We start from the raw sequence: 27,269 nt of genomic DNA on the forward strand, positions 1-27,269 counted from the left end.
TAGAAAATCACTTGTAATTACTTTACGAGATTTATGTGTGTAACAGTTTTTTACGCTGCCAATGCCTAAACAAGTTATATTCTTTATCATAATACATTAGCAGAATCTCGTAATCCATTATAAAATATTACTACTACTAAGTCACAGGATTGACACATTTTATTCTCGATTAAAATAGGAATTGTACCTCGCCAGCTAAGAAGAATCTAATCAAACTGTATAATTTGGTATCTGGCAATCAAGTTGCCATGTTTGTAGAGTCAACATTCCCTATTTCATTTAAATTATGTAATGACAATATCATAGGATTTTGGTCAACTAACGTATTTGTTGTCCACGACCATATTATGCAAGTAGTGGATCACCTCGAATTAATTCTGGTATCGTATCCTTTTGGAATTTTTACAACTTCACAAACTTATATTCCTTTGCCCTTCTAACATAGAAAAATAGAAAATCAAATGAAAGGCAGAAAGGTAGCTTCATGATCAGGCCAAGAAAATAAACAGAATCTACTTCAACCGATATGTCCTTAGGCACACTGCCATACATAACATAGCAAACGATCTTTTTTCCCTTTCTCGTACCATTTACAATAAGAACTTAAGGAAGAAACTGAAAAATTTAAGGAGAAGCAAGAGCAGAATGATACTTGAAAGAAAATAGTAATATATTTGAATGCAATATCTAAAAAGAAACGTTTAATATGTTCAGAGAAATATGTTGTCAACATTGCCGGGAAAATTTCCTTTTTTTTTTTTTCTAACTGGATCATCAGGTCATTAAAATACATATAAAGCAAATCAGAACAGAGAGGGCACAATAGAGTGGCCTACGACAAAGGTGCTGTGTGACTAAACAATTAGAGATCACAGCCATTACACAGAAAACCGAGCCACCTGACAATTCAAGAGATCACTAGTAATTTTAAATGAGACATACAACATGGACCTCCTACTTCCTCCGAGACAAATGACAAAGGAATACGAGAGAGAGGTTACAAGGAGAAGTGTGACCAGTAATAACATTGGACCTACTGTTGATCACAAAATAGAACATGCCTTTTGGGACTTCCCCTTCTTTTTCTTCTGCTTGGGTGGCTGGAGCACGACCTTGATAGCGGCATCAAAGACTGCTTTCACGTTCTGCAGCAAGGACATTCCAACCACACAGGCACACACTTAACAAGATGCATCTAAAAAGTTACTTCAACACAAAAAATAAGATGCTGCCATAGAAAACATACCTGCTGTGTTTTTGAACTACATTCAATGTAAGCAGGTGCACCAATTGTTTTCCTCAGCTCTTCACCCTAAAAATTGAAACAGGGCTGAGTCAAAATAATAGGGGAAAAAAAGCAAGGTAAAAAAAAATCCAGCAAAGCATCAAAATGAGGAAGAGTAGGTGATCCTTACCTGAGCAGTGGTAATTGGCACAGCACCAGGATGGTCTACGAAGAATTGCTTATCATCCCGAAGATCTGCATCCAAAACAGGTAGAAAGTAGGATAATTAGGCTTTGAGATGCTTGAAAATCATCAGCAGATAAAAAGAGAAACAAAATAACAAAAAAATGAAATAAAAGTTAGACACAAGTCACACAACACAAGTCGTATCTTTCCAGTTCACGCTTGCCCAGTATAGTGAGCAGAGATTGCACTACTCCACACAAGGCGGTGGTTGCATTCAGATTCAAATTCAACTGCCATCTCCTCCTTGATTTAACTTTATCTTTAAAAAGAGAGATTAATTCCTATATATCAATTAAGCATTGCATTGATACCTATAGGAAGAGTTAATTCCTTCAACTCAATTATAAATGAGTACATTGAGCAAAAGCAAAAAGATTACCACATCTACTACCCACAAACCATTCACCAGCTATACCAGATAGAAAGCCCGCCATTCTCTTTATTCTCTCTTCAGCAGTTACCATAAATTTTGTATGAATTACTAAAACCACTTAGATCAATCAATCAATCAATGAACTACACCTTAATCCCAAATCGGTTGGGATCGGGCTATATGAGCCATTTAATTTCCATTCTATTTACGCTCACACAACTATAGGTTTCAAAGTTCACTCAACCAAGCAAGTTAGGTCATATGTGCTGAAACATCCTTATATTTCTATCGGAATTTGTTCTTTTTACCACTCAGAATTGAAGAACCAAGAGAAAAGCTTATAGAGACCAATTTGATCATCATCACACGCAGATATATGAAACAAAATAAGATCAGATCATGCTTAACGGAATTCTCACCTAGTTTTGTTCCAACAAGCACTATTGGAACACCGGGGGCATAATGCTTCAATTCAGGAATCCACTGGAAATATATAAACAAAACAAGCTTAGTATAGGAAATAAAAAACTCATCAACGCAATTGAAACAGAATGAGAAGCTCACCTTCTTGGCAACGTTTTCATAGCTGGCTTTACTAATGAGAGAGAATGCCAAAATGAAAACATCAGCTCCACGGTAACTCAGAGGTCTTAACCTATTGTAATCCTCCTGTCCTGCAATCCATATAAAACTCATCAGGCTCAATAAAATGTGGGAACAGAACTTTTAACATTAGATATATGTATCAAATCAGAAGCTCAGGAGCAAACAAAATGGTGTCTAAAATAGTTACCAGCAGTATCCCACAACCCTAGGTTGACAGTGCTCCCATTGACGACCACATTTGCACTGAAATTGTCGAACACGGTGGGCACATAATCCTGTCAAACATTTCAATTAAGAAGAGGAAAACAATTGATGTCGAGTCTTAAAGAACATGACCGAAAACCTTCTCACAGTAAACAAACATATGAAATACTCGAATGATAACACCACAACTTTCTCCAAATCCACAATGAAGTATAGGCACCAACCAAAGAGGAAAATTAATTTAATGTTCCAAAAATCATCAATTTAACGTAAGAGAGAATTATAATCCTTGGTTTCCTCATACATAGCACAAATTATCACAGATAGGTTGAAAAAAGGCATGTAATAACTTCGCAATAATGGAATAACTCAGCATATAATTACAAAAGGTGGCATAAAGCAGAAAAATTTTGAGAACTAAGAAACTTTCTCCAAGAGAACAAAGAAGATGCATTTTTTATCACCTAATAAATTTATAATAAGACATAAATTATGCATAGGTTAAAAAGTTGTCTGAAGCAAACAAACTTGTGAACCTATAAATTTCTCCACGATACCTTCTTTATACCCCATATAGAACTTGAATAACAAAAGAACAAAACCCCACAACCTTGCAAATAAACAAACAACAATTAACTCCCAATGCTCCACTTGGGCTCGTTTCAATTCCATTACTCAATAGTTGAAAAAAAGAAACAAGAGGCACCAATTTCTTTACAATGAATACCGTCAGAATATATATGCTGTTTTCGATCAATCAATTATTTAATCAAGAACCACATTAACTAAAAAAGATGCACAAGGGAATAAACTGGGTAAAGAAAAAACACAAACCGTGGGGAAGGTATTGCTGGTGTAAGAAATCAAGAGACACGTCTTTCCAACGGCACCATCGCCGACGGTAACACATTTGATAAACCTTGAAGCACTCATTTTTCCCGGCTATTCAGAAAACCAACAATAACCCTCCTCTTTTCAGATCTTCTTTAGAAGACCTGATCCCAGAAAAAATTTAAAAAGAAAAAAAGAGATTAAATGTGGTATCTTGGAGCTTCTTGTTTCCGTTTCTTTTAACCTCTCCAATTCCTTTCAATGTCGTTTCTTCAGAATGGCTTGAAAACCCAGCAGAGAAGAAAATCGAGACATGCCAATGGTGTTTTCTTTGGTTCTCTTGGTGAAACCCTAACCCTAATTCTACGAAAGGGAAAGTTCAGAGAGAATTGTAGAAGAGGGGAAAGGGAATAAGGTGAATGAAAATGAGAATAGAGAAATGGTAAAGAGAAAATGAGGAGAAATTTAGGGATCCCAGATCTAGAAAGAGAAAGTTTGAGGTAGAGAGAGAAAGGATGAAAATAAATGGGTGTTCATCTCTGTATTTTTTTCCATTCTGAGTCAGTATTATAAGTAACCCTTTGTTTTAGCCGGGAAATAATGCCGTTGAAGTTTTCATTCAATTATGTTTCTTTTTGTGGCTATTATTTTCGCTTATTCAAATTCAATTATTTTTTAAATGCCTCCACCATTAAATTTAGCTTTATATGTTAATTAAATGTGGATTTTAGCATCTCATGTAAAAATAATTTTTATACCATTATTATAATATTGAATTTTCGTATAATCAAATATAAATTTACTGTCTTTTCTATTATATATGTATATATTGTCTTACCATCGCTATGATAAATGAAAAAATATTTATCAATTATGATCAACATACTAGGGACATAATTTAAATTCAATAGTCTTTTATGTGAATAAAGAAAATAGTCAAAATACTTTTGTGTCTAATCTTGCCAAGGCCATGTTCATCATGTTCACATTTGCCTCTTTTAGTTTTCAAATTAAGGCTCGTTCACACTTTAAACAGAAATCATAATTTTTGTGAGAAAATACAATTTTTAGTCTTTTTTCAAAAAAATATATATACATATTTAATTTATCGTATTAGAATCTAACTTTACGTCAGATAAAATCTTATATGAAATAAGACTTTTTATTAAAAAAAAATTCATATAATTTAAATTTAAAATCTACTAATATCGTAAATTCAATCTCATACACTACACTATATCCTATCAATCAGTAATTCTTGTCTTTTCATTGCGAAAGGTCCCACAATAATATCTTTTCTAAAAGCAAAAGTAATGGTGAGAGTGTTGTAATTAATTCCCACCAAACTAGTTAGTGCCTTGTATCAAAGTAAAAGTAGCTGAAATTCCAAATAATCATTTAAACATTATGAAATTGATTTGCGCTACCTAATCATAGTACTGCTACAAATTGGAGCTTAGTGGGTAGCATTTCAATGAAAGATGTGCACCTACCCTTTTCTTTTTCATTTTTTTTTCCTCACATGCCATTCTTCCATTGAAAATCGAAAATAAAGTAATATTATCTATTTTAAAAATTTAAACTATAAAATGACAGAGCTTTAAATACGAGTGTGACCACCGCAATAATATACAAATTTGATACTACAAGTTTTATCGTTTTTTGTTAGGTACAAACTATATTAGAATGAAAATTTGGTGCAACAACTACATCCATGTTCTCGTGGATTTGTTTGCTTAATTTAGTGGCTAAATTCCAGCTGTTTAAAGTGGGGTTACGTAATGGTTCACAAGAATTCCCAACATAGAGTTATTAATTGAAAAGAGTGAGTCATTAAATTCAAGTCAAGTTAGTTTTTACGAAAGAATATTAATAATAGTTATCTAAACTCTCACTTTACTGGTGCACGTTTAATTTTCCAATGGTAATCTCTCTTCCATATCCCCTTCCCCTCCCAATTTTTTTTAATAAAAAAGTAAAGTCAATTGTCTAATTGAAGTGGCCAAGTAGCAAATTCCTGCACAAACAATTTTATTTCCATGTGTCCAGCTGACTGACCCCCTTTCCTCTATAAGTAGCTGTGTTAGCTGTATGAGCAATAAGTAAACATTTTTGACCAAACATACAAGTACATGTGGTTTTATCACATTTGTGGAATAAACAGTTATAGAAGATGCATCAGCAAGTATATTAGTTGAAGAGACAACTCATCCATTATGAATATTATTAGCAGATGATGGGGCTCCACTGTTAGGCTACAAGTATAAAGAAGATTTGACAGCGGAAAAATACACACAGAAATGCTGTATACAAATATTTGAAAGCTCAAGAAATATTACACTAACCAAAGGGTAAGAACTAGCAAAAAGGCATCTTGTATTTCACAGAGGGCATAAGCATACCTCCAAGCGCTAACAGAGCTGCCTACAACCTTGACCAACCTTTTCAGAATTGGACTAATGGTTTTAGCAGATCATAAAACTTGTATTTTTGTCGAACAATTGCTTCTATGTAACAACTCCAATTGCTTAAGATTTGGAAAATGCACGGAGTGTTTCATCGAGGGCCTTCTGGTCATAATCACCGGTAAAAACACAGTTACCAAGTGAACCTTTTAGAAGGATAAGTCTTAGTTTCCCATCTGCCACTTTTTTATCAACCTGACACCCAAAAACAACAGAATCAATGATTGAAACAATGACTTCTAGCTATTAGGAGCTTAGAAAAACTATTGACTCTTACAGCCATGATAGACTTGAACATCTCCACAGTCATAGTTTCAGGAGGTGAAGTCGGCAGCTTTGCCTGTTGTAAGATCTTCTGCACCCGCTGTACCAGTGAGTCATCAATCCAACCAAGACGGCGTGACATGTCAACAGCCATGACCTGAAAAAAAATTATACCTAGTTTATGCATCACGTATACAAATATGAATTTATCCTCTTTACTTTCTCATGTTTTCTTCTTTCACGTTTCTCTGAAGAACTATCCAGTAGGGGGGGAGAGAACAGTTGGATAGGAGGTGATGAAAGTATGAAAGCTATACCGTTCCAGCAGCAACTGCTTCTCCATGAAGCCACTGCCCATAGCCAACGCCAGTCTCAACTGCCTGCAAATAATAGCTATTCTAGTGAGAGGACATTATCTCAGAAATGACCTTGACAAGGCTATGTAACAGTCAATATTTTCTTAAGATGCAATTTGACTGTCACACCATAAAAAAAAGCATTCTTTTTCAGACAAGGAAGTAGAGACTTCCAGACAAGCATCAAATCCCTTGAGAATTTTAAGATAAAGAGAAATAGAACAACAATAGAAACTTATGAACTTCGCATAAAGCTGTAGTGACAAAATCTAGTTTCCCTGACCTACGACAGTTTTTATTTTTTTGAAACTGGTAACTTCTTAACTAATATAGTCTTCGCAGGCAAACAAACTATTAAATGATGAGAGCATGAGATGGTCATCGAGCTCATGTAAAGTATCAGCAACAGGAATGCACAACAACTGTTTAACGCTTACATGACCAAAGGTATGACCCAAGTTCAAAGTTGCCCTCACTCCGCTTTCCTTCTCATCTTGAGAAACAACATCTGCTTTGTTTTCACAGGAACGCTTGATAGCATAGGTAAATGCAGTGGGGTCCCTGGAAAAGGATAACCACTTTCAGTAACATGTGAAATCACATCAGATAGCCAGGAAACATTAATCTTAGCAAGTCTGAAAGCTTCAGGTTATGATACGAATGATTCAGTTCGAGTCATACAAACATTGCTGTATATACTTGTGATACCAGCTTGATCTTTAGAATGACAGTTACAACTTATCCATAAAAGGTTATGATACTTCAAATTGAAGCCCAACATAAAGGTCAAAAGACTTGACAAACTCCTAAAAATGGGTGGGGGTGCGGAGGACACATAACTCCTCCACTTGGATACCTTATTTCTCATCAAGATATTCTTACATTCTTAATGGGTCATATAAGATTGTAGAAAAATTGAATTTTGTGCCTATGTAAGTCTCTTTCTAGAGATGAAAGCTGGACAAACTAAAAGTTGGCAATTCAACTACTCAATGACATACAAATGATTGTTTACCTTGCTAATAATAATGGCATATTCTGTTCTTGCCACTCGAAAAACTCAGCATCTCTAATGAGTCCATATTTTATTACTTCTGCGAGGCCAGATGCTAATTCTCTATCTGGTAAAGTATTCAGGGTATCCGTGTCTATAAGCACACATTGTGGCTGGTAGAATGCTCCAATCATATTTTTACCAAGTGGATGGTTTATTCCAGTTTTGCCTCCAACAGAAGAATCTACCTAAAAACAGTTGGCCAAAGAACATGATACAAAAGTTAGTATCACTAAATAGAAAAATCTGTACTCATCAAACTAGATAAGATAATGTACATTTCAAGTCACATGTAATTTATTATAGAAAGGAGAAAACTCATAGAACCTGTGCCATAACAGTGGTGGGGATCTGAATAAAATTAACTCCACGAAGGTAGGAAGCGGCGGCATAACCACACATGTCACCTATAACTCCACCACCGAGAGCGACAAATGTACAACGACGATCCAGCCTTGATTCGATGGCTTTATCAAAGACTTTCATAAGAGTTTCCTGAAATAGCATATTGACAACGTCACATAAACCTTAAAGATGAAATATTTCTCTTGAAACTCATATTCGTAAAACCCAAAGCTGCTTACCATGTTTTTAAATTGCTCACCATCTGGCAAAATGACACTTTCTACGGTAACATTAGGGTTTCCATCTGTCAAAGCGCTTATAGTTTTATCAAGATATAGAGGGGCAACTGTAGTGTTAGTAACGACAAGGACTCTCTTCCCATGAATATGTCTGCATATAAGACGGCAGGAAATTAAGCATGGAAATTCACAAGAAGTCGCAAACGAATATAAAGACAATCAGACACACACACAAAATAAAATAAGTTTAACATAAAACTGGAAACAACTCCAAGTTATGCCAAAAATGTTATCATGATAGATCCAATTTGTTTCTCTTAACAAGTAAAAACAACCAACCAACAAGCAAATGAAACCAAGACCCTAAGATGTTAATATTTCTTTCTGAAACCTTATAGTTCAATATCCACATAAATCAGCAAATGCAACGATAACCATGAAGAGAAATATCTTGTATTAGTGCTGACCAACCCGGACGAGCACAATCAAAACTTACTTGGTCCTCCCAACTAGCTTGGCCCTCTTTCACAGGAAAGTGGGGCTCACCATGACTGGCAACAGTAAACATTCGTTCCTCATTGTCTTTTTATTTTGTTGTTTTCTGTGTCCATTTATACTTGGTCATTTTTTGCTACAGAAAACAAAACCTATTGATGTAAAGACATCCTAGGATATACTGTTTGGATGTCACTAAGTTGATTTGAATACATCTCATCTTGCAAAGAGGCAGATTAACTAATTGTGACTCACTTTCAAACTGTACCAGCTTGAAATGGACTATGTTTTCATGAAGATCATTGATTCAAATAGAGGTGGTTTCTGGAGATATTGTTAATGTTTATTCATACGCGCCTTCACCAACTAATCTTTATATGCATCATAAAAATAACACTTCTTTGAGCACACTCTGTTACCCGCTTTAACAAACAAAGAAGACTATTAATAAGTCAATCCAAACCCATCATTTATAACTTCCTTTTTTATAGGTAACCCATCCTTTATGACTAGCATCCAAAGTGAACTTCACCAATCTCTGCTCACATTTTGTAACATACTTGCACAGTGTGATGAAAGGTTTACAGGAAAAATATTCATGAGTTTGATCACACTATCAGTATATTGTGAAAATACATCTAATTTGATCACTCGATAAATACGTAGCCAAAATTCCACTGGAACCAAACTATAGGAACAGAAAATGAAGAAACTATACTGAACTCATTGCCCAACGAGTAGGCCCTTCTCTCCCTGCTTTATCTGTAAGCTGGTGTGGCATGTGCCAGGAAGTACGAAAAGGAAAGTGATCAGTTGCTGTCACACTGTAAAGTGGCCTCACAGTTTTGAGCGGTAATTCTCTTTGTTCGACATCAATGAAGTGCATTCGTAGACAGTGTAGGAGGCTACGGCAAGTAGGAGGACTAGGGATTTGGGGAAAGCATAATGGAACACTAGTTCACTATGCCTTTTATTTATATGAAATGAAATGAATGGGAAGATGTTTCGAAGCAACAAGAGAAGCTTAAATAACACTGTTTCTATAATTTATACTTTAGTGTGAAGAAAGAATTTTTGTATAGATCAACAAATGAAAGGATATTTCACTTATCAAAAATAGAAAGTCCAACACACTCAACTACTACCACCAAACGAGAACTTCCCTCTATACAGCCTATGAAAACTGAAAGATATTGACAATGATGAGCTAACACCAAAAAGCATAAGACATGGGGCATATAACGAAACATTTGAATTGAGGCAGACATATAAGTCTACCCTCTAAACTGCCTAGGATATCACCAGAATGATAATTGAGAATGTCATATAAACATGTCATTTTGCCTTTAGAAACAATCAACTAATCGTATCCCGCACTCTATTCCAGTTCGCCGGGTATATTTTTTTTTCCTGCAGATGCTAAGAGTTCTTCTTTCCCCACACGGGCTTTTCAGGGAAAGACTTCCAAGTTCCTAATTTCACTTAACATCATCCAGTATTCCATTAGAAGTAGCTCTATTCTCTCTGTCAGTCAAACTAATACTAAAGAATGCAAAAGTTTTCCTTTCATTATTAAAAACAAACACATATGAATATACTCTAAGCAATTTGATGAAATTCAAGCAGTAGATAGCACAAGTAAGTCACCTTTGTAGGAGGTCAGGTTGATCAAGAAGTCCAGCCCCAATATAAATCGGGTAGCTCCGAGTACCCAGATCCACTTCAACAACTGTAGGAGCCTGTGAACTCGCTTTACTGGACGAGTGATCCATCACCTTCGTGGCAGAAGTTGCCAACACCTTCAATCGTGTGGTGGCTTTCGACTTCAGCCCACACCTGGAAGAAGGTGAAGAGACGGGAGCAGGGAAACGAACGTGTATGTCACGTGGAATTGCTCTGGATTGGTGGAGTTGGTGGGTCGAATTGGTGAAAGATAAAGCCTGTTTTGGGCAGAAAGACGACGCCATGAAAGTTGGTGTGGCGGAGGGAAGGAGAAAAATTGTGGCGTCGACGATTTGTGGATGGCTGGTTAGGTGGTTATGGGACTTTCATTTCATAGTGTTATAATAAGATTAAAAAAAATTTTTGTTTAGGTGGGAATAGCGATGGAGGGCGTGGTAGGTGGAAATTTGGAAAATGCTTTTTCTGGTACAAGTTTTTTTATTTTGACTGTAATACAAAAGTGCACAAATTGTCCTTTTATAACTACGGGGAAATGGTGGATTTGTCTTAATTATGTGTTTCAAAATAGATATATTTTTATTTTTAAAAATAATTCACATGTATTCTTATATAAGTGGTTCATGACAAATTTTAAATCTCTGTAAACTATTAAATCCTAACTATAGAACTCGAGTTAAGAGTTACAAATTATTTGAAGTATAACCATTGACATATTTCTCTAATTGCAGATCAAGAAGGGTTACAAATTATTTGAAGTTTAGCCATTCTCATATTTTTCTTATCACAATCAAGAAGATGTCATAGTTTATTTAGAAGCAAATACCTAATGCTATATTGACTAATATAAGTTCTTAAGTTGTGAAACTTCTTTGCATCATTAAATTTAATTGATATATTATACTAGCATGTAGATTTATGTTTGATAAACTTGATATGGTAATTTAAGATTAAATAACAACGTGCTAGTTTAGTTGACATGATATTATAAAACTTAGACATAATATATGAACATGATTCTTAATTTGGCATTCACAAGCTCTAACTTTGAATATGCACTAATAGGCGGCACTTAAACTATAATAAAATTAAATGAATAGATACATATGTCTTACATATAGCATGATACAAAATTATCATGTAGGACTAATGTGTTCATTTGCTCAAGTTTATACAAATTTAAATGTTTATTTGCGCAAATCAAATATTACGGTCATAATTATCAATTGAGATCAAGTTAAGAATTATTAATTATGATTATGCATAAAATTTATTTACACTATTTGACTACAACGTGCATATGGGTCGCGATTTGCCTGGATATCTGGCGGGTCGTGACATTTAGCTACTATTGAAATTTTTTACTATGAATGAGGTATACCAACTCATATTTGTTGAGGGTATTTTTTCTATTAATTTTAATGTAATATATGGGACTATACAATGTCAATTCAACATTTTCTCAACCATTTTTTTCTCTTTCATTATTATTTTTTTATTTTCGATCTTTTTGATACATCTATTTTGAAATCAATTTTATTACTATCTCATTTTCACTTTGCTTATCATAGAAACAAAATTTTCTTTTCTCTTACATATTTTATCAAATAAAAAATAATATTTATTTAAATATTATTTTATCACTAAATAAATACATAAAATATCAATATTCAAACTTAATATTTTAAAACATAAATAATAAGACTAATTTAATAAATAAGCCTCTAATAAAAGGCAAGTGAATTTATATATAAAATAAATAGTGGAACACATACTATTAAATTATATATTATTGGCATAAAAATATTATTATTATTATTATTTGATCATAAATTTAAATATATATTTTTAGTTGCAATTTATGGAGTCGACATTAAAAATAAATTTGTGTTGGTTATATATTTTGTTATGAATATTTAAAATGATGTTCCTTTTTTAAAGTACTTAGATACAATTTTAGAAGTGAACCATCAATTTCAAAATAAATTATTAGATGTTCAAGTTTTTTAATATAACTTCAAATATAATAAAAAATTATATTTCAAATTTGTAAGGCCAAACATTGAATTTAAAAATAAATTAAAATATTATTATGAAAATGTGATAATTTTTTTATGTTGGAATGGATCCTAAAACTATAAGTTGAAAAATATACAAGATATAAAGATGATTTAATTTAAAGTACGATAAATGAAAAAAAAGGATTTTTCTATAAAATTTTAATAATAATAATAGTAATAGTAGTGGTAACAGTCATATTTTATATGCCAATAATATACAATTTAATAATATGTGTTCCACTATTTAATTTATATATAAATTTACTTGCACTTTATTAGAGGTTTATTTTATTAAATTAGTCTGATTAGTTAGGTTTTAAAATATTAAGTTTGAATCTTAATATCTTATTCATTTATTTTGTAATAAAATAATATTAAAAATAATATATTTTTTTTATTAATAAAATATATAAGAGAAAAGGATTTTTTTTATGGTAAGCAAAAATAAAATGAGATAGTAATAAAATTGATTCAAAATAGATACTAGTAAGAAGATAAAAAATGAAAAAAAACATGAAAGAGATGTAGCGTGGATCCCAAATGCATATTTATTTAATATTTTATTAATATATTTAACAAGATGTAGCGTGAATCTCATATTTTCTTTTTAATTTCTCAATCAAAATTTATATTCTCTCTCCTTTGGTTTCTTTAGCTGCCCACAATTCCATATGTTAAAATATGAGTGAAATCTCATACAACTATTGTTGATTATACCTCGCTCTAAATAAATTTTTTTATGGCTATTAGATTGGTTTGTTTAAGAAAATGTGTAATTACACACAATTGGAACAACATGAACTATTGTGTCATTGACACACAAGCGAAAATTGGCATAACTTATACAATGTTATATAATTATTTATGAAAATATCAAAGAAGAAAAGAAATATTTATGATTTATAAGCATGAAAATATAGTTGCAAACGATATTGATCAACAAATGACACATTAATAATGTTGATTCGTCTTCTCTGTCATATAATCGATGAATGTACTTCAACGTGAGGGAATTAGTCATACTATGTGAGAGGATTATATTAAAAATCAGTAAACTACAATCTGTGTTCAGTTCTTTTTTATTGAATTAAAGCTTGATTAATTAAAGTTAGATGAAACAATTACTCAAAGGGAAAACAAACCTTTGTAATGATCTATTATGCAATCTTATAAATTTTTGTTTATTCGGTAAAATTGAATAATCAATTTCGGCTATTTTAATTGTTTACAACTTCTGAGATTTTTATGTTTATGAGAAAATATACAATACGAAAGTTCTATATGACATGTCCAAAATAAATTTCAATTTCATATTATGATATCATATCATGATTTTATATCACATGAACAAAATTTATTTTTCTATAAGGAGCACCTATTTCTTCTGAGGGATAAATAGAGTCCGAAGCCAAAAGGTTAACTTTTTTCTTTCAAAAAATCAAAGCGGCACATCAAAAAAAAAAAAAAGGAGAAATCGCTTCATGGGGAGCGATTTTCTTCTCACAAAAATCCATCGTTAAAAAATATAAATCGCTATCTTTGAAGCGCTTTTCTCAAAAAAAAAAAAAAAAACACAGCAATTTTGGTTAAGAATTTTTTTTTTGAAAAAAAATCGTTGTATTAGATAGATCAGGAATTTCTTTTTTTATGATTTTAATCTTGCCACTTTTGAACTTCCTTTTTAGATTCAATATTCTTTTATTATTATTTATAGTATAAAATTCAATTTACCTCATGCTTCAACAATTTTATTGAGCATATTGTCCTTGTCAATCAATTTTATATTATTAATAATTAACAATAGGAATGAAAATTAATAGCACATTAAGAATAGACATCGCTGCAGCGATTCAAGGAAAACTAAAATCGCTGTCACAACAGCGGTCTTTAATTAAAAAAAAAATGATCTTTAATTTAAAAAAAAAAGTTTTTGGACAAAATCGCTTTGAGAGCATTGATTTTAGTCATTGTACTAGAGAAAAATCGCTTCGTCAGGAATGATTTTGCCATTTTGATTTTAAAAAAAATTAATATATTATTTTAAAATTTTTGATAATTTTTTTTGCCTTTTTGACTCCGAACTCGAAATGAATACATGAGGGTTGATGTATTTGATTTTTTGATGAATTTAAGTCTTTTGCATTTTGTATCCTAATGTATAGTATAGTATATTCTCTTTTGCAATTTATAGCATAATTTATTATCTTTAATAATTTGCACTATAGTTTCTTTATTTCCTTGCAAACACATTATTTGCAATTTATTAAATTGAAAATCAGGCTATACTTCTTTTATTATTATCATAGTTTTAGAAAAATCAAACAATTCGTTGACCACCGAGAAACGGCAAAAATGACCACTTATAATAGAGATAGGTTCAAAATACTAGTCTACCGAAGATACATTTGAAGTTTTGAACAGTTTTGCAACGTGTTCATTTATTTTGTCTATTTTAGGGTTACTGTAATTTTTATTCATTATTATTAAGAATTATAGTTTATGGAACTGAATAGTACTGTTTATGATACCTGAAAGGACTGAGGCGGAGTGGTTCGCTTCATTTTTAATCAACAGTTTCAAGTTTAAATTTAATTTGATGCATAATCACATTTGTTAGGGAGATTTTATTTAATGTGGAATTTACGAATTCAGGTTTAGTCGAATTTCAATATAAGTATCAAATATCGAGTGGAAAATCAAATTTAGTCAAGCTTCAATATGAGTATCAAACATAATGTGAAAAATAATAAGAAAAAAAATATCTATGATTAATTATTAACTTTCACAAATTATCTAGACTTAAGTCTTAATGAATTGAGATATCTAAATGTGCACATTATAAAATTAAAGTGTTAAGTTGCTAGATTAAATTTACATATTTATTTGTGTATTATGTTTTAATTAATAATATTATAGTTTACTACATATTTGACAAAAATAAAAGAATGCTCAGTTTTCACTTTTCACAAACTTAGAAGGACGAAAAATGTACTCATCTTATTTTTAACGGACTAATCTGCAGTTAGCCTCAAACATAAAAGACCATTGTTATTTTCTCCCAAATGCTCCTTTAGTTTTCTTTAAATACAAATTTTAATTCTTTTTTTGCTCTGCCAGACTAAAAAACGCGGGCATCAGCTTCTCCCTTACGCTTGCGGGTTTTGCTCTGAAAAACACCCGCCGTTTTTGGCTTTCGAAAACAAGTATTTCTACTGGAGAAGTTGCCCATTTGCTGTCTGAAGTTATGTATTTGGCTTAGTTTTTTCTAGGGTTCAATAATCTCAGTCTCGTATCATCTCACCTTAATCGTGCAAATTCTCTGATTTTGAAACTCTTCAAAGTTCTTGGTATTTTGAAAAACAACATTGATAATCGTTCCCGTGGTAATGAAGAAAGTCAAGAGGAATGTGGCCATTGTAATTTCGTCGTCTGATGACGATGAAGACTTCTCAGTCAAGTCGAATTTCACCCACACGAAATCGAAATCGAATTCGAAATCGGTATCGGCGTCAGTTCCGAGGAGGTACCCTAAAAGGGCTAAAACGGCGAAACTTTCGTTATCATGTCCACGCCCATCTAAAGAGGGTAGTGTTTTCGATGAGGTAATACATAGGACTCATTCGATTTAATTATAGTATTGTTTAGTAAATAGGGCTACTATTTCTCGCTGTGCTTTTCATTTGAGTGAACGTTAGTTGTATGAACGGGAAACCGAGTTTGGTCTTACCTGTAGTAGATGTTAAGTAGTGGCAGTTGGTGAGGGTGCATCCATTGCTTGCGGTTTGATCTGTGCAGATATTAGTTGAAAATTAATTATGGATTCCCTCATAAGTTATGTTGGGTTTAACACTCCCAATAAAACAGTAGATTAGTTTTGTGAAATTATTCTTCCTATGTGGAGATTGTTTCGCCAAAAAGCGAACATTGTATTACTTATGCAAAATTGTGTGCTGGAATATCTTTACTCATCAAGCCAATCAAATGGCCCTCCTTATCAAAATATATTAGCCTCAATCTATGGATGCTTAAGAAGGGCTCGGCACCTAGTTCACATGAGAGGAACAAACATAAATAGACTCAGCTGCTATGTTTAACAACCATAGAACAACCCCCCATCCCCCCCCCCACCCCCCCACCCAAATATCTTGTTTCACAGAAGTGAAAGAATGCATGTTAAGTAGAGAACTTATAGAGTGGATTACAAATATACCTTGAACCTATGCAAGATCAAATATAAAACTCCTTGGCTTTACTGAATATATTTATTTAACAGTTTTATTTAGTAACCTTGGGTGATGTTTGCTTTATGGATTAAGTTCTCATGTCTCGACTAAACTGATTTTGTTGGTGGTTCATTAGCTATATATTCTGTTGTTTCTGGGATACTCACTGCACTGTACTTTTTGCCTTTGAGTAACTCAGAATTCTAATGGCATATGCCATATGGTATAACTGATTGCAGATGAAACGGTTTTGTGAGGAGTTTGATGACGATTTCATGGGTATCAAGGTATCTGCTGGTATGCTAGTTTCAAAAGATTTGGTTTTAGTATTTATTTGTATTAATGTCAACAATGAACTGGTTTGGGGAGTCGGATATGGCTTTCACATGTTAAAATTTTGGAGCTGAACCATGACTCAGTATCATCTAACTATGCAAGGTTTTTTGACTTCATGTTGATAATTCAGTTGGCAAATGCTTATTGGTCTGCATTTACAGTGATTTACCCTTCAACTCCTCCTGATTTTGTGTTGTTTTGATTGCCAGCCCTGTCTTCTCCATCAACGCATATGTTTTAACAGTCCTCTGAACCTCTTCATCTTCAGTTAGTCATCATTGGCAAAATACTAAATTTTATGAAACTGAATCAGGTCGTCGAAGCAACAATGACATGTGGATCGACAAACATAAGCCTCATTTCCTGGAAGAGCTTGCAGTTCAAAAGAAGAAGGTAAAGAGCTGTATGTTTTCCTCATAAATTTTCTCAGATGTGAAGGTTTTAATGTTTGTTTCCTGTGCTTGATTTTGCAGGTCGAAGAAGTAAAAACATGGTTTGAAGAAAGGCTAAAAGCTGCAGTGGTACATAATTAAGAGTGTTTTAAAAGCCTTATAAGTTTCTTTATTTTCTTAGACTTCTAATATTCTGACAACACATGGTCATCAATCCTGGTTCAACCAAGTGAATATTGCATATCTACTTTCCGTTTCCCTAAAATCTTAAAGTTCACTGTTTCTTATTCTTCGGCAGTGTTCTTAGAATCGTTTTTATAATATTGGAAATAATTACTTTATTGTTGCTTTGCTGGGGAACCCTGTCTTGTAATGAAGGTTGAGTGGAGCATTAAGCATACATATACTCAGAATAAAGTCTCTTTTTCTTGTTTCCCTGTTTGCAATGTGTTGCCTGGAGATCCATAGGGGTGTGGGATATAATTGGGATTTTACAACAACTTATGGTCGCAGGTCTGTCTTGGTTACCATTCTTTGTTTTTGAGCAAATCGGTAATAAATTTTTGTGTCATAGTTTGCGCCAGCTTGATCCAAAAAAGTTTGCGCTTGCCCTGGTCATTGTTTAGATGTGTAAGTGGAAATGGTAATTAGTTATGGTGCTAAAATGAAAAAGTTTGATCCAGGAAATTGTTGTATCATAGTAGTATTGGTGACCTCTCCTGGTCTGACATTTAGCATCTGTAATTTTGAGGGTTTGGTCTTTTCAGGTGCACTTGTTTTTACAGTGCTTTTGACATGACAAGTGTTTTCTGCAATGTTCAGACTTAACATGGTCGGAATTAAGATTTTTCCTCTGCTGGTTGCAGGATGGTCATAGTAATGTTCTTCTCGTTGCTGGACCTTCTGGTGTTGGAAAAACTGTATGTCACTGTTTTCCTTTACTATTCTGAATCAGGAGTGCCATGTTTGAAACTTTTGTCTTGCTCCTTCAAGGACTGTAAAATTGCATGATCATTGGGTGCTTGTCATCTTCTAGGCAACTATCCATGCTATTGCTTCGAATCTTGGTGTCACAATATGGGAGTGGACCACACCTACTCCAACAGTTTGGCCAGAGCATTTGCATAATTCTAATTCAGGTACATATTCATGTGTTGGAAAATGGAGCTTCTTCAAGCTATCAAGTGCTCGTTCAGAAAAGTGGATTCATATTATCATTTCATTTTTTTTTTTAATGTTGATATAGGGTTAAAATACATGTCAAAGCTAGATGAGTTTGAAGGTTTTGTTGAGAGGGTGAGAAAGTATGGATTGACTTCTCCAACGTTGAAGGGATCACAGGCTTCAGTCATACTCTTAGTTGATGATCTTCCTGTGGTAAATGTAAGAGCTGCGTATGGAAGGCTTCAAAGGTGTTTGACCCTTCTTGTGCAATTTGTCCGCATTCCAACAGCTATAGTGATCACAAACTATGACAAGGATGTCTCTGCAGACTTTAGCACACGCTGCTGGGAAGAACTCCTTCTATCTCTTCATAGTGCTGGGGCTTGTAAGGTTGCGTTCCTTGATAGACTTACTTTGGATTTTGAATTCTTTTCATCTGCTTATCTTGAATCAAATGTCAAACATCCCCTATGAGTATGAAAACATGATAAATTAGCTTCCTTGGCTAATTTTAAGCAATTTGACCTGGAACATGCCAACACTATCCACGGCCTGCAGGCCGAAGGGTACAAAATAGTTCACTCTTGAAATCTGCATATTGAGTTAGAGGATCTTTTCTTGTCTTTGACAGTAAAACAGCAGGGAAGTTTATCATTTTTCAAAGGCAGGGGAAGAGGCGGTTATCCAACACTAGATTCTAAGTTACTAGAGTATGCCAACTTTTTTTACTTGAGTTCATGATTTTCAGGTCAACTTCAACCCTGTCACTGTCAATTCAATCAAGAAAACACTTACAGCTATATGCAGAAAGGAGCAGCTTGAAGTTGGCGCTGATTCGATTGATCTAATAGCCAAAGCTAGTGGAGGTGATATCAGACAGGCAATTAATTCTCTGCAGTATCTCTGTCTTAAACCACATAGAAGGCCTATTCTATCGTCAAAAGAAAGACTGGATAACACTAGTTGTTTGGATGATGTGCTTTGTTTGCCATTTGGAAAAGATGAAACACTCTCTCTATTCCATGCATTAGGCAAATTTCTACACAACAAAAGAGAAAGTGAGCACACAATTGCATCAGGTACATCTGACTTAACTTCATTCTCAGGATACAGTGAGTTGCAAGTGCTTACAGAACTTAGTAACTGTGTGCTTCCACACCTCTTCTCTAGCCACAAATTACTCCATCTTTGCTATTGATGGCAGTGGGGCAGGTTTAAGGCTATGCGGGGAGGGGGGGGGGGGGGACGGGTTGAAGTGTTTTTTATTTAAAACTAATGAAGGGCGGGGCGGGTTGCGGGTATATGTGATTTTATGTGAGTGTATACTTAATTTTAATTTTTTACATGTTGTAAGAGTGATAGAACATTATTTATTAAGATAATTTCTTTAAAGCTACTAAAATATTCAAGACTGTAAATGAAAATGGTTCACTAAAAATAATTTAGTTTCTTACATGTTTTCCAATTGACCTCTAAAAATAAAGTTTTAAGTCACTATCCTATTAAATTAATACAGCTTAATGAAAAAATGAATTTATTTTTAGTATCAAGTCATAGGGAATGCATATCTTAGCATGTACTTGAATGGTCTAATCTTGCAATCTTGGTTTCTAATTTATGAGTCACAATATGCAATACTGTATCTTTGAAAAGTTTTTCAATTGCTAAATGTGGTTTCAGCACTTGTAGACACTACTCTAATAAAGTTGTTAAGCTGATTTCCTGAGATGTAATAATGAAATATTGTTTAAGAATGACTGATATGAGCATTGGTGATTGTCCAAGAAGTAGTCTCCCAAGTAATGGTAATTAGAAGAGTAGAAGATTAACATTTTTCACCTTGTGTAAATTACTGCCATAGGTATGAACTTACACGTTATATGTGAGGTTTTTTTAATTACAAAGCTACAGCTCTTCTTTAACCATGTGGAGTAAGATATGAGAGTTCTCTACCAAGTGAATTGAAAGGGAATAATTGAGAATACTGTCTTTGGCAAACCCTCTGATACAGACTCATTTTTTTTTTGCAGATAGAGACACATTCCTTCTGAAGGAAAAATTTGTCAGGTTTCCTCTTAAAATGGATGCTCCAGAAGTTATTCTTTGTCAAGCACATGGTCAAGCGACGACTCTTTCTGATTTTCTGCATGAAAATGGTACTTTTTCTTCTTAAGGCGGACGGGCTTTCCAACTAATCTGGTCTGTTCTTTGCTTGTTGCATTTCTTTTGGAATGAACTTAAATGGTGGCAATGCTGGACTCAGGGCTACTTTTTTCTTTTTGTTTTTAATTCAAGCACCTAAATCTGCCATTCTGTGACATAATGCTATTTCCATATCATATTCGACCTGCTTTATTTGTGGGCTATAACAAACAAATTAGATTCACCACAGGTCCCAATAGCTTTAACTTCTGCCTTTTTGGTGAATTTCACCGGCAAACTAAATGTTGGCAGAGCTTGTTTTTTTAAATATATTTTCCAGTTCCTTAGATTAGAGGAGAAATACTATTCTTTTGTTCAACTTGCATTCACTACCTAATGGATTGTGCATGAAATGGGGTTATTCAGACTTATAGCCATCATATCTGCACATAGAAATGTAAAGTATGTTGTTGTCTAACATTTATAGAATTTGTTGTTTGTCTTATTCAACTACTGATTTTCAATTTTGTTGCAGTTTTAGACTTTTTGAGTGAAGACGCAATAGATGATGCGTGGCTTGTGGCATCATACTTAAGCGATTCGGATTTTCTTCTGTCTTCACTTAGTGGACATTTATCTAGAGACTTTGGAGCTGAGAACATCATTCAGTCAGCTGCTGCTTCAGTTGCTTCCAGAGGAGTATTATTTGGGAATGCTCATCCAGTGCCTTCTAGGTATAAAAACATTACCTGGTTCGTTATGTTTTGTTTATATAAAGTACCTAAATATAATTTATTGCAAATTCCCGTGAGAAATCAGGTGGCATGCTATTCGACGTCCCAAACTATGGGAGGTTGAACAATCATCACGCCGCAATAAGGTAAGATTCTTCCTGTCCCGTTCTCTGCATTTTGGTCTTGATCTTGCTCAGATAGCTTCTTATAACATGGATTTATCTGAATCAAGTCCTGAACATAATGTTTCTCACTAAAGTAGTTGCTTAGGAAGCACTAGTGCACTACTATAATTTCCTAGTGATCCTTTAGTTGGTGGTGTAGGCGATTTAGTCCCCACATAAAACACAACATTATTCTTTTGTAATGTTTTGGTTGGTATTTTGTTTTCCTTGTAACTAATACATACTTATGCATGTGAGAACCTATATAACATTTTGTGGGATATAATGTAGAATAAGAATGTGGGTATTAGTAATACATGGATTAAGAACAATAAAATGACAAAAGTAATCCTCATATTAGTAAAACAGCCTCTTCTTTTTGTTTAAAAATGTAAACATATATTTTAAGCAATACACTGTAATTGTATCAAACTAAACATCCAACATGACAATAATCCCTATATTACTTAACTGCATTTTTTGTCTTTTTTTAAACCAAACAGCCTCATGTTGTCCACTGATTTTGGATTTTAATTTCATCCTAACTAAGTCGATGTGTTTGCAGCGTCAAATGTTTACTCATTGGGGTGACTTGTATAATAGCCTAACCACATCAAATCAGATAGTTATGGCAACCGAGATTAGGCCTTCCCTTAAATGGCTTGGATGCAGAGCATCTGAAAGTTTCCAAGCAGACGACATGGTTGAAGATGACTCGGATAGCACCTATTTGCACGAGAATAAGCTGGATTTGTCCGACGATGAGATAGAAGATTGGTAGTTTGAAGCAGTGTTTGAGCTTGTATCAACATATAGTCCATGTGGGCTCTTTTTCACTTGTAAATTATGTATATTGCTGAAATTCTGTAAATTTTTTAGGGGAAACAATACAACTAGTTTATACTCATTGAAGTAGTTTATTAGGAAAGACCTTTGTTTTATAATTTGAGGAATATTAAACAAACGGTTGCTAGTTTTTACAAACCTATCACTCTCCAGTAAAGTGAAGTGGAACTGGAAAACTATGTTAAGTTCTACTTTGGTAGGAGAAGAGATATGGACAAAAGTACTGTTTTGTCACTATCCCAGTTGGCATTGAAGAATTGAATCTGAAATTTGTTTTGATAAATCTCACAAAGTTATATTCCATGAAAGGAAAAAAGTTTATCTCACCGATAGGATATTTGTTAGTTTTATCTTCTATTTATTTAATTAATAAAGTACTTTAACCAATCCCTAGTGTAAATTTCAAATAACCTCACAAACTGGGAAACAAGCCAAAAATGAAAAATCTCATAAATTTGTTTAGTTTCTTGAACTTGTGTATTTACTGAAAGTTAAAAATACTATAAAAAAAGATGTGTCAGTCACGCATCCTACTTGGTGAGCTTACGCCGGCTATAGCCCTTTCCTTGCTCTTAGTTTGCATTCAAGGCACTAGTTTCACAAGTAAAAAATGTGGTTAATCGAATAAATCACAAATTGCTACTCCACGGTTTCGTTCGCCCCTCCAGGCTTGGCTCCAATTTCTACAAGTTCAGCAGCACCAATTTCTACAAGAGCAGCACCAATTTCTACAAGTTCAGCAGCAGCTTCTTAGGCTGGGCCATCAGCTTGAGGTTGTTCCTGTTCTTGATGCTTCAAACAGTATATGAATCTGCCTTGGGCAGCTCGGTTCGACCGAGCCCATGGACGTGCTTCAACGGTATATGAATCTGCCTTGGGCAGCTCGGTTTGACCGAGCCCATGGCCGTGGTGTTTCGTCCCTAGTTGGATCGTTTCACTCCACATTTTTTTTTGTAGTTAAACAAATATAATTATTTATTTATTCCTCATGAGAAGGTAAATTTTACTTGATAATAAATGAAAGCAATTACTTCTTTAAGCCAACTCTCAACTTCACCTCACAAAAATAGGGGCATTTGTCAAACTACGCCCTGCCTACGATGATGTATTGTAATCCCATGCTTCACACTGGTTTAGGACTTGAAAGTAACAAGAGAAACCATTGAGTACACGATTCAAAACAACAACATATAAATGCAACTTTTGCAAAACTATTTTTTCCCAACATTTGATCCAAAAGGACAAATGGAAAACACTAGTAACTGTTTCCGAGCAAAGCTAAAGCATACTTCAAAAATCCTAACATCCTCTTAACGCCAAAAGCTGGCAATCTATATCATCTAACTCCATCAGCCAGCCATACTTACACTGTCGATGATTGCATAAACCCAAATCATCTCTTTCGCTCACTCTCAAGAATCTGCATTTCTAAGTTACCCAATAAATTATAGCACATACTGGGAAACCAGTAGGGGGAAATTCAAGAACACATATATACATTTTTCCTGCTGGCTGCATGGACCACAATAAAGAGTGCACTCTGTATCTCAAGGCAAAATCCTCTTCATTTCATGCACCTGATCAGTATTTTTGGCTTGATTATATACCGACTCAAATGCATGTGTCCATACATTGGCAAAACCTGTCACAGCCTGAAAGACATGTGGCAAACCCATCTGTAGATTGTTCAATGTCATCGCCCTAGTTACACTCACAGCTTTGTCATACTTGGCCTTCTCGTCCTCAGCTTTTGCTCTTATTGCATCCACCTTAGCTCGTTTGTCAGTCACAGGATTCTTGTTCCTTGTACTACTGCTAGAGGAATCAGGTATAGAATACGGCCCATACTTGGACTCTAGCGACCGAAGCTCAGAAGATTTCTTGTCAAGCTCTTTGAATGCCATCTCTGATTTCTTCTTTTGCTTGATCTCTTCTGATTGCTGCACCACAATGGCATGAATAACAGTTAGTAAACTGTTGATTCCTTCCGATGCTACTTTGTCTGGAGCATTATTGACTGCAAGATGCCACTCTTCACAAAGAGAGTAAACTGCATTGTCCTGGCTGGTCTTATGTACAGGGTTGTTGCCAAGCTGGAATAGGCTAAGACGGAGCCAGCCGGTTAGAGACTGAATATAATCCCGGTGAAATTTCACTAGGTTGCAAAAAGATAGGTGCCATTGTTCCAGTTCAAGCTCAAGTTGTAATGTTGATTGTCGATGAAGCTCAGAGGTAGGATAAGTTGATGGCACGGTATTGAGATACTTCAACTGCTGCACTATATGTGTTTGAACATGATGGCACTCATACATGCTTCTCCACATGTACATCAACCTGCAAACCACAAACAGTAAGGAGACAAAAGATAGAAGGAAAAGTTCAAATGATTCTTGCAATATTAATCCTTTTTGCTGAAACTCGAAAAATTTGTTTCCCTTACTCACAAGGCACTACTAGTTTGTACATTAATTACTAGTGAAAGTTAAAGATTGTCCCATGAGATATAAAGGAGCAACATTGAATTTCATTAACATCATCCTTAATATTGCCAGTATTCATTTTGCAACTGAATATAGTGGGCCTTTGTTTCTAGCAAACTACTGGTCTTTAACTACAATTTGACCCCACCCAAATAAAAGAGGGTGACCTTAATTTCAGTCAACACAATTGACCACTTTGAATAATTTCAGTCCCACTCTTAAAGAGAAGTTGGCCTTTTCACAGTTTTTAACAGAAGAGCAGACTGTTGCTGTATGCTGCTTTCGTATATTTTTAGGACATGAACCGAATCAGTTAAAGGAGTCAAAAGTTTCCCATTCTGTACGGAGAGCCATTCGTTGCTTTTTACTACATATTGCTATAGCTGACTTTGACCCCTCAAAATTGTAAACACTCTGCACAGCCAAAACAATATTTTTTCCCCCAAGAGATGAACATAAAGATGGTGAATAGAACTAACCCTTTGACTAGATCAACAAGCTGTGGATAGAGCTCTGACTCCCTTAATTTGATGATTTCAGCTGATGTAGTTTCAATAGCTTGTGCAGCAACCATCATTTGTGATTCCAACTTTTCTACTTCTTTCTTGGCTTTCTCTGTTTTCACATAATCAGCTCTCTTCATCTCTAGTTTTCTAGCATGACCTCCCCTTTTCTCATGCTCCAATTTTAATGCCTCAGCATGCTATAAATCATAATCAAATAATTCATTAGAAAAAAATATAGTAATTGAGTTGGGACAACAATATAATATATTAAAGTTTAATTTTACCTTGACCTCAAGATAGAGTTTTTTCTCCCAAGCATATAATCTTTCCACTGTGGAACAGTGGGAAGCTGCTTTGGCACCATTTACCCCATTGATGGATTTGTTCATTGGATCATCACAAAATCTTCCAATTCCATTCCATCTTGAACTTCCACCAAATGACCATGAAAAAGGACTCATCAACTTATCTACAGAACCCCAAAAGAACCAATTTTTATACTATATTTTTGGGTAAGCATGTTGTACCTTGTGCAGTTATATGTATACATACCTGAAGATCTTTGTTCGGAAAAAGCACAATTGGGAACTTCCAAAAGCAATGAGAGTTGTGCACCAGCATCAGCAGCATTAAGAAAGTACTCATCGAGTTCTTTGATGATTTCCACCAAGTCTTTGCCTTTAGTAGAGACCACCACCGCAAGTTCACTTGTTGAGGTGGTTTCTTTAGAAAACTGGCTCACCGCCGACGGTGGAGCCGCCACGCTCGCCGCTCCTACCGTGGTGGTGACGGCAGCCTCCGATGTTATCGTTGTCTCGTCCCATTCCTCCTCCGTGACTGACCTCGAAGATGACGGAGGAGGCACAAATGGGTCCCAGAAATCCCAATTTGACGTCGCCGGAGGAGGAGGTGGAGGCGGCGGCGGAGGGGGTGGTGGAAGGGCGGAAGATGTAGTGGTAGAGGTTGTCCAGGATGTGGGACTCATCGGCGGCGGAGGAGGAGGCGGCGGAGGCGGCGGGTGAGGGGTGGTGAGTCGCCGTGGCGGCGAGGGTGGAAGTGGTGGAAGGTGGTGGTTTTGCGGGTGGAGATCGGTTTCTCCGGTAGCGAACTGAAGCAAAGCAGAACCAGTATTCCTCAATGAACGCAAGTACATAGAATGAGAAGCAGAAAAAGCTTGTCTTGATTTTACCAACTGTTTCATATATCTCTTTCGAGCTTTACATCTTGAAACCAATTCTTCTCTCTCTAATCTTGAATACCAACAACCCATTTTTTTTATCTAATTTCTCTCCTCTCTTCTCTTCTTTAAAAAAAAAAAAAACACAACTCAAAAAAGAGCAAACCAAGCCTCACTTTAACCTTTTCTCCTTTCTTGAACTATCAACCATGTTCCATGTGTGTTGTACTCCAAAGACTGACACACCAAATTTCAGACCAAAAAGAATTAAAAAAAAAGAAAAGTAGTACTCTTCTTTTTGCTTACTCAGATAGATCAAAATTGAATCTTTACACCAGCTATCCCCAATTTGAACACTAACAAAATCACCATTTCAATGGGGAAATGTGTGAGAGAGAGAATGAGGGGAGGAACATAAATTTGGAATTGTACAGAGGCAATAGGTGTTGGACAGAGTGCCATTTCTTTTTTTTTAAATTTATAGTCCTAAAACAGAGCCAAAATGCCCTATTTGAGAGATGTTGTGTTATTTACCAAATTAGACATTACGTTGTCAAATGCATGAAATCTTGTTATGACCTGTGTTGAGGAAGTGATGGGTAGTTTGGTAATATAAATAATTCAACGTACACGAGTCAATTTATAAGGTAATAAATTGAGTT

The 27,269-nt window shown here is 34.6% G+C and overlaps 4 protein-coding genes across 5 annotated transcripts; 1 reads left to right on the top strand and 3 right to left on the bottom strand.

Moving 5' to 3' along the window:
- Positions 1 to 732: 732 nt before the first annotated feature.
- Positions 733 to 4,087, bottom strand: LOC104645763 (ROP GTPases family protein). Its single transcript, NM_001328334.1, has 7 exons — positions 3,489 to 4,087; positions 2,638 to 2,725; positions 2,409 to 2,518; positions 2,264 to 2,327; positions 1,416 to 1,480; positions 1,247 to 1,312; positions 733 to 1,145 (listed from the first exon to the last, which is right to left on the bottom strand). Exons 1-7 carry the CDS (start codon positions 3,585 to 3,587, stop codon positions 1,044 to 1,046), a joined length of 594 nt encoding a protein of 197 aa, NP_001315263.1. The 5' UTR covers positions 3,588 to 4,087; the 3' UTR covers positions 733 to 1,043.
- Positions 4,088 to 5,676: 1,589 nt separating this feature from the next.
- On the bottom strand, positions 5,677 to 10,718 carry DHQS (dehydroquinate synthase). The gene is made up of 8 exons (NM_001246934.1): positions 10,351 to 10,718; positions 8,209 to 8,359; positions 7,952 to 8,119; positions 7,586 to 7,812; positions 7,008 to 7,131; positions 6,532 to 6,594; positions 6,228 to 6,371; positions 5,677 to 6,145 (listed from the first exon to the last, which is right to left on the bottom strand). Exons 1-8 carry the CDS (start codon positions 10,668 to 10,670, stop codon positions 6,014 to 6,016), a joined length of 1,329 nt encoding a protein of 442 aa, NP_001233863.1. The 5' UTR covers positions 10,671 to 10,718; the 3' UTR covers positions 5,677 to 6,013.
- A 4,797-nt stretch (positions 10,719 to 15,515) lies between these two features.
- On the top strand, positions 15,516 to 22,582 carry LOC101265192 (cell cycle checkpoint protein RAD17). Of its 2 annotated transcripts, none has more exons than XM_004232459.5 (12): positions 15,516 to 16,045; positions 16,906 to 16,963; positions 17,316 to 17,395; positions 17,476 to 17,523; positions 18,261 to 18,314; positions 18,431 to 18,533; positions 18,641 to 18,948; positions 19,307 to 19,637; positions 20,589 to 20,714; positions 21,236 to 21,434; positions 21,520 to 21,580; positions 22,164 to 22,582. In XM_004232459.5, the coding sequence occupies exons 1-12, from the start codon at positions 15,830 to 15,832 to the stop codon at positions 22,377 to 22,379; spliced, it is 1,800 nt and encodes a 599-aa protein (XP_004232507.2). In that variant the 5' UTR covers positions 15,516 to 15,829; the 3' UTR covers positions 22,380 to 22,582. The 2 variants fall into 2 exon arrangements, with proteins under 2 accessions (XP_004232507.2, XP_010316433.1); XM_010318131.4 differs by having other exon boundaries at positions 15,556 to 16,045; positions 16,906 to 16,953.
- A 1,063-nt stretch (positions 22,583 to 23,645) lies between these two features.
- Positions 23,646 to 27,071, bottom strand: LOC101264882 (uncharacterized). The gene is given in 4 exon segments (NM_001328337.1): positions 23,646 to 24,778; positions 25,404 to 25,627; positions 25,715 to 25,899; positions 25,983 to 27,071. Coding segments are annotated over 4 exon segments (1,914 nt in total). The 5' UTR covers positions 26,701 to 27,071; the 3' UTR covers positions 23,646 to 23,991.
- Between the last annotated feature and the right edge of the window lie 198 nt (positions 27,072 to 27,269).

Source organism: Solanum lycopersicum, chromosome 2 (genome assembly GCF_036512215.1).
Source record: "Solanum lycopersicum chromosome 2, SLM_r2.1".
NCBI classification, from domain to species: Eukaryota; Viridiplantae; Streptophyta; class Magnoliopsida; order Solanales; family Solanaceae; genus Solanum; species Solanum lycopersicum.

Coding starts and splice junctions, on each gene's coding strand:
- LOC104645763 (NM_001328334.1), bottom strand. CDS start 3,587: ATGAGTGCTTCAAGGTTTATCAAATGTGTTACCGTCGGCGATGGTGCC. Junction 1,481..2,263: donor GCTTGTTGGAACAAAACTAG/GTGAGAATTCCG, acceptor TTTTGGATGCAG/ATCTTCGGGATGATAAGCAA. Junction 1,146..1,246: donor GTAGTTCAAAAACACAGCAG/GTATGTTTTCTA, acceptor TCCTTGCTGCAG/AACGTGAAAGCAGTCTTTGA.
- DHQS (NM_001246934.1), bottom strand. CDS start 10,670: ATGGCGTCGTCTTTCTGCCCAAAACAGGCTTTATCTTTCACCAATTCG. Junction 8,360..10,350: donor CAACCTGACCTCCTACAAAG/GTGACTTACTTG, acceptor TCTTATATGCAG/ACATATTCATGGGAAGAGAG. Junction 6,146..6,227: donor TGTTCAAGTCTATCATGGCT/GTAAGAGTCAAT, acceptor TTTGGGTGTCAG/GTTGATAAAAAAGTGGCAGA.
- LOC101265192 (XM_004232459.5), top strand. CDS start 15,830: ATGAAGAAAGTCAAGAGGAATGTGGCCATTGTAATTTCGTCGTCTGAT. Junction 18,315..18,430: donor CTTCTGGTGTTGGAAAAACT/GTATGTCACTGT, acceptor GTCATCTTCTAG/GCAACTATCCATGCTATTGC. Junction 18,949..19,306: donor ATAGTGCTGGGGCTTGTAAG/GTTGCGTTCCTT, acceptor CATGATTTTCAG/GTCAACTTCAACCCTGTCAC.